General features: G+C 60.4%; 1 protein-coding gene across 1 annotated transcript; it reads left to right on the top strand.

Annotated features, from left to right (window-relative positions):
- Positions 1–3,142: 3,142 nt before the first annotated feature.
- Positions 3,143–5,705, top strand: SLC9A3R1 (SLC9A3 regulator 1). Its single transcript, XM_029960044.1, has 3 exons — positions 3,143–3,724; positions 4,498–4,651; positions 5,187–5,705. Exons 1-3 carry the CDS (start codon positions 3,590–3,592, stop codon positions 5,249–5,251), a joined length of 354 nt encoding a protein of 117 aa, XP_029815904.1. The 5' UTR covers positions 3,143–3,589; the 3' UTR covers positions 5,252–5,705.
- The last annotated feature ends 39 nt before the right edge of the window (positions 5,706–5,744 follow it).

Raw genomic sequence — 5,744 nt, 5'->3', positions numbered from 1 at the left:
CCCGCTTCCTGGGGCCCTGTGCTGTGTGAGTGTCCCCAGCGAGAGCTCTTACAGTTCATCCCCCCCTCCTTGTGTTTCCGGAGGCTTCAACTGCTCAGGAGTATCTTGAGAAAGTTTCATGCAAACCACACTGTGTTCACGGGGCAGCACCAGGTGCTGCAAGCCCAGCACCTTGGCATGGGCTGGGGCTGCTTGTACCAGGGCAGGGTGTTTCCTACCAGCCCCGGGCCTCCCTCTTGCAAATTTAGTGCTAAATTAGAGCCCTCCCTGCCAGCAAGGCTCATCCCTCCTTGTAAAATCTGGGTGAGCCTCCCAGGGCTGGGTTTTGGGGCATAACGGGGAGCATTTCCCCCCTTATTTGGGAGCACTGCACTGGGGGGTAGCTGATGTTTAATTAGGAAATGAATTAAATTTCCTCTCAAGGCAGCTGCATGAAAAGCAGCTCCAGTCGAACAGGACGTGACAGGGATGCTGCAAGGAGGCTGCTTTGCATCCCCTTTGTATGAAGGCAGAATGTGTGCGCCAGATTTCGGGACCCGTGTGAATTTGCTGGCCCAGGCGTTCTCGAGCTGTTGTGTTTCTCTTTGAGTAACTGGAAATGCTGCTGCTGCCGATGGGCTTGATGCTGCTTGTAGGGCTGGGAGGTGGGGAGCGGGTCCTGATGCCTGTTTACTTGGGGTTCCCGTGATCCTGGGATTGCTGGTCCTGCCAGGGGGCTGAAGGTGCTGTGGAGGGTTGGTCCAGCAGCTCCTGGAGGGAGAAGCATATGCCCCAAATCCTGTTCCAGGATAGGAATAGGGATGCATTGCTGCAAAGCTCCCCATGTCAGGCGGGTATCTCTGCAGACAGGTGTCTGTCCCTCTGCCGCCCCTGGGTGTGGAGGAGAGGGGTGGCACGGGATGCCCGTGCGGGGGGGCTGAGTCCGGCTTCCCCCCGCCTCCCTCCCCGCCGGAGGTTGTAATTGCTCCTAAGGAGGCTCTGCCGGCTAATCCGTGTCCCAGCACGGCGGGAGGGCTGCTGGCCTTGGAGGAGAGGATGCAGCAGCTTAGAGAAATTAGGGGCATTTCCGCTGTCCTGCTGCCCAGCTCCATAGCCACGGGGTTTCTCTGCATCCCGGGTGTTGGCCCCAAACCCTCTCTCCTCGCGTTGTTAAGCCCGAGGGGGGTTTTGGGGCTGGAAGGATGACCTACCACAGGGTGCTTGACTCGTGGATGGGCAGGATATAGCTGCCGGAGGATTGGATGCATGTTTTCCTCTCCGAGAGACAGAATGGTGGCTGCCCACGGGGTTTCTGCTGGCACTGGGGATTTGGGGAGGGCACAGGCAGCCTGGCACGCTGGGCTGGAGGAGCTGCCAGCCACTGGTGGGGGGGTGCTGGGGGGGCGGGTCATGGCCCGGCCGGGCTGCCCTCACACCGAGTGCTCCTGCCTTGGCCAGCTGCCTTTGAGGGATCAGTGCCTCCCTCTATCATGACCTGTCCCCCTGTCCTGAGGCATCTGTCCACCCTGCAGGGCTTCCCACCCCCTCCCAACGCCCCCCAAAATTCATGGCACCAGTGCCTCAGGGAGCCCAGGCTGCCAGGGCTTTGTTGGTATGGGTGGGAGCGAAGTCCTCCCTCCTCCCATTCTCTCCCGGGAGCACTGCCAGCACCGCTTGCCGGGTGCTCCCTCCGGCTTTGTCCCGAGCTATCGGCGTGGAGCAACCCCACAGTGCTGCCAAGGGCACCGGGAGCGTGGGTGCTCCGGAGCCTGACCCCCCTGCTCGAGGTCAGGCCAGGGCAGGGCCCCAGGGAGGTGCTGCCTTCCTCTAGGCTGCACCAGGCTCCTGCCTTTTGTCCTTATTTTGGGTATTGTCTGTCCCTGTCCAGTTGCTGCGTGGGTGGACGATGCTGTCGCACCCTGTGAACCTGCTGCCACCAGGCACGGGGGGACCGAAGGGCAGCCGGGGCAAAGTTGAGGGTCACAATCCTCCACCCAGCTGGGGAATCCACATTGGGCATTGCCTGTGGAGCTGAGCCAAGTGGGGAGCAGGTCCTGTGTGCCAGCGCTGAGGCATCCCGGGATCACCTTCACTCCTGGCAGACGCGCTGGGTGCTGCCTGCACCTCCCTTCCCGGGGCGTTGGCAAATGGTGCTGGGGTGGTAGCTGGCCTTGACCATGGAGGAAGGCGTTGTGCAAGAAGATGAGGCTTTATCAGGGCCTTATCACAGCATTTGGCTCAGCAATTGCAAATGCGTCACCCCGGCCCGTGTGGGACCCTGTGCCACTTCAGTGCTCTCAGATGTGGGGTGTCAGCACTCCAGGACCCAGGTTTTCCTGGCTGGGAGCAAAGGGAATTTCATGGCAAGGAAGCACACGTGCTGTGCAGGGGATAAAGGGCAGCACGGTGCAGGTGTGGGAGGGGAAATTCCTGCAGTGCCTCTTCCAAGTGATGCTATGGGTACCAAAGGAGAAAAAATTATCTCAGAAGAAAGATTAGATACAAAACCTCTTGGCAAGGAATATTCCAGCAGTTTGAGCAAGGCTTGGCTGCTGGGAGAGCCCAACCAAAGCCCAGGGGCTGGTGGTCAAGGCGGGATCGAACCATTTTATCTATAAATGTGTGGAAGTGGTGTTGGGTGCTGGGGTCAGAGCAGTTCTGATGGTGCCACGTGCAGGTGGCTGGTTTGTGTCGCCTGCTTCCTCTGATGCTTCCCGGGCATCCCACTCCCCACTGGGTGAGCAAAGGCAGTTCCTGTGTGCCGGGCTCCCGGGGGTGCTCCTGCTTCTTTCTGCTGCTCACAGGGTGGGGAGCTTAAAGGGCTCTCTGCGGGCCGGGTACATGTGGCTGCCCCTGCAGGGTTCCCTGGCGCCAGGTGCTGGTGGATCCACAGGTCAAGGTGAAACCAGGTGCAGATGAGCTGGGTGTTGCCTCCTGGAGAGTTGAACATCCCATGTCGTGCTGCCCCGGTGGAGCTGGTTTCTGTTTTGCAATCCCGGAGGGGTCATGCCGGGGCATTGAGGCACCTCGGCATCGCAGCTGCTCCAGCGGGATCCCAGCTGCCTGCCCAAGCCCTTTGTGCCCCTTCCCTGCCAGCAGTGGCTGTGGGGTGGGGGATCTCACTGGTCCCATGGCTGGGTTTGCTGTGGAGGGGGGCTGCAGCTGGCAAGGGCGTGATGGAAGGGACCTGCTCTGGTGGTTGAGATCTCTCTGGTAGCCAAAGCTTCCCGAGTGGGATGGGATGGGGTGGGGGTGCTTCCCAGCAACATGGACTGTGTTTCCTCCTCCACCTTCATGGCAGTTGCAATCCTGATCCCAAAAGGAAGAGCGTGGTCTGGGGACACACATAATAACATGTTTCTTCAACGTTTCGCTGCAATTAGTGTGCCCTGCACCTAATTCATTAATTAATGCCTGGGATCATGGGGTGTTTGGCACGCTGCTCCCCAGCTCGAGGTACCAGTGTTTGCAGGTGGCCACACAGGGATGGTGTCCCGGGGAGATGTCCGAGGGTCCTGGTGCTTTCCCTGGGTGTTGGGGGGGGGTCTGAGAGCAGTTTACCCACGGGCTGTCCCCGTTGCAGGAGGAGCTGCGACCTCGGCTGTGCCACATGAAGAAGGGCCCCGATGGTTATGGCTTCAACCTGCACAGTGACAAGAGCCGCCCGGGGCAGTACGTGCGCGCCGTCGACCCCAACTCGCCGGCCGAGGCAGCAGGGCTGGCCCCCCAGGACCGCATCATCGAGGTATGCTGGGGTGGGCAGGGTTCTGGGGGGGTCTCCCAAAAAACCTTGGTGCTCCCTCACATCCCGGTGGCTGGGAGGCAGCTGCCCTTTGCCGGGAAGGTGTGTGGTGTCCTTGACGCTGGTGGTGACTCACAGTGCAGACACCCAACCTGCACCAGCCTGCCGGTCCCACCCAGGGGTGCAGCACTGTGGAGGGTTGGGGCTGAGCACTAATTAGCTGGCTGTGGGTTAATTAGCAGTAGCACTGTCCCTGGGATGCCCCTGGGGTGTGGCAGGCTGGGGACAAGGTGCATGGTGGCCCCGAGTTCTGCTGCCAGACATGACCAGGGTGGGGATGGGGACTGGGTTTGTGCCAGGTGGGATGATGACCCATGAGAGCAAGGACAAACCGAGCCCCAACCCTGCTGCTCACTGGGGCGTGGGGCTGCTGCCTCGTTTGGGCTGAAGTTTTGGGGTCTCTGGGGACCATGAGGGCTTTGTCTCTTGCCCGTGCTGCCCATCTCCTGTGCCCGCCCCGGGTCTGTACCCTGCCAGGCACTCCTTGCCAGCTTTGCCCGTTCGATCCCGTGCTAATCACTCAGAGGAAAATCTGCTTTTAATGAGGTTTTCCTGGCTCCGCCACTAATCCTGTGAGGCTGTAAATGCCTGCAGGGGCTGTGGGGTGGCTGTGCTGGGGTTGTGACTGGTACCAAGGCAGTACCCGGCCCCTCTGTGGAGCTCTCAAGGGATGGATGAGCCCTGGCTCCAGGAGTGATGTGGTGCCTTGCCTGCAGGTGAACGGTGTGTGCATGGAGGGCAAGCAGCACAGTGACGTGGTGGCAGCCATCAAGGCAGGCGGTGATGAGACCAGGCTGCTGGTGGTGGATGTCCTCACGGATGAGTTCTTCAAGAAGTGCAAGGTGGTGCCCTCGGAGCAGCACCTGACAGGTGGGCTGGGGCTGTGCTGCGGGGATGGGGGTTTGTGTCATCTCTGTCAGCTTTGTGTCACCTTGTCACCAAACCTGGGGTGCTGGGGTGCTCCCTGAGCCCTGGGAGGTGGAGGTTTATCACCCTAGGGCCAAGCAGAGGTGTCTCCCTGCCTGTTTGGGGGCCCTGTGCTGGGGTGGTGGTTTATGGCCCTGGGTTGCACTTTGTCAGGGTTTATGGCCTGGGGAGTGAAGAGGCATCAGCTGCCCTTTGCTCTGCTCCATGGGCCCCTCCCTGCTGTCACGGTGGTCCCCAGGAGGATGGAGAGGGGTTCTTACTGGGCTCCACATCACTGCTGCCATCATGGGGATGTGCCTGGCAGCATCTCCCCGTGCTGTGGAGTTGGCTCCAGGGGCTGGTTAGAAAACTCAGGACCTGGCCAGATCCTGGGCAGTGTTGTGTGAGCACTGGCCATGTGCAGCCTTTGATTGCCCCACATTGGTGAGGGGACAAAGCAAATACATCCTCACTTGGTGCCCATGTCCTTGTCCCACAGGTCCCTTGCCAGAACCAGTTGCCAATGGCGATATAGAGAAGGTAAGAGCCTCGTCTTGCTTCTAACCCCGTCCATGCCCATCTCCAGGCAGGGACCCTCCTGTTCAGGTGTCCCCATGGACAGAATGATGCCACCAGGGACTGCAGTGCTCCCAGGCTGCCACACAAGAGCTGGTGCCACTGGGAAGGGGACTGGGAACTGGTGTCCCCCAGGAAGGGAGTTGCTTGTGGTGCTGAGTGTAACAGAGATGGCTGCAATTGCCTGTGCCTCCTCTCCTTTTGCCTCCTGATGCTCCAGGGCTAGGAGCCCTTGTGCTGCTGCAGGGAAGTAGCATCCAGCCCTGCAGCCACCCTCCTCCTCCTGCTCCTGCTAAAGCCAGGGCAGTCGGCCGGGGTTTAATCCCTCCCCGCCCCAGATGGGCAGCGCTGGAGTATTTATGTGCCTGGAGCTTGCAGGGGATTACGTGTGGGGAAGGACGGATTTCGTGGACCCCCGGGTGGGACTTGCAACTCCAGCGGCTGTTCTCAAGCTGCAGGGGCTGGAGCTCTCATTCCCTCC

Source organism: Manacus vitellinus, unplaced genomic scaffold (assembly GCF_001715985.3).
Source record: "Manacus vitellinus isolate BGI_N305 unplaced genomic scaffold, ASM171598v3 scaffold_24_pilon, whole genome shotgun sequence".
Classification (NCBI taxonomy): domain Eukaryota; kingdom Metazoa; phylum Chordata; class Aves; order Passeriformes; family Pipridae; genus Manacus; species Manacus vitellinus.
This window is presented reverse-complemented; position numbering and strand designations above follow the sequence as displayed.

Bases quoted from the DNA above. Each gene is read 5' to 3' on its own strand.
- SLC9A3R1 (XM_029960044.1), top strand. From the start codon at position 3,590: ATGAAGAAGGGCCCCGATGGTTATGGCTTCAACCTGCACAGTGACAAG. The intron at 3,725-4,497 runs GTATGCTGGGGT...CCTTGCCTGCAG, and splicing joins CCCAGGACCGCATCATCGAG to GTGAACGGTGTGTGCATGGA. The intron at 4,652-5,186 runs GTGGGCTGGGGC...CTTGTCCCACAG, and splicing joins CTCGGAGCAGCACCTGACAG to GTCCCTTGCCAGAACCAGTT.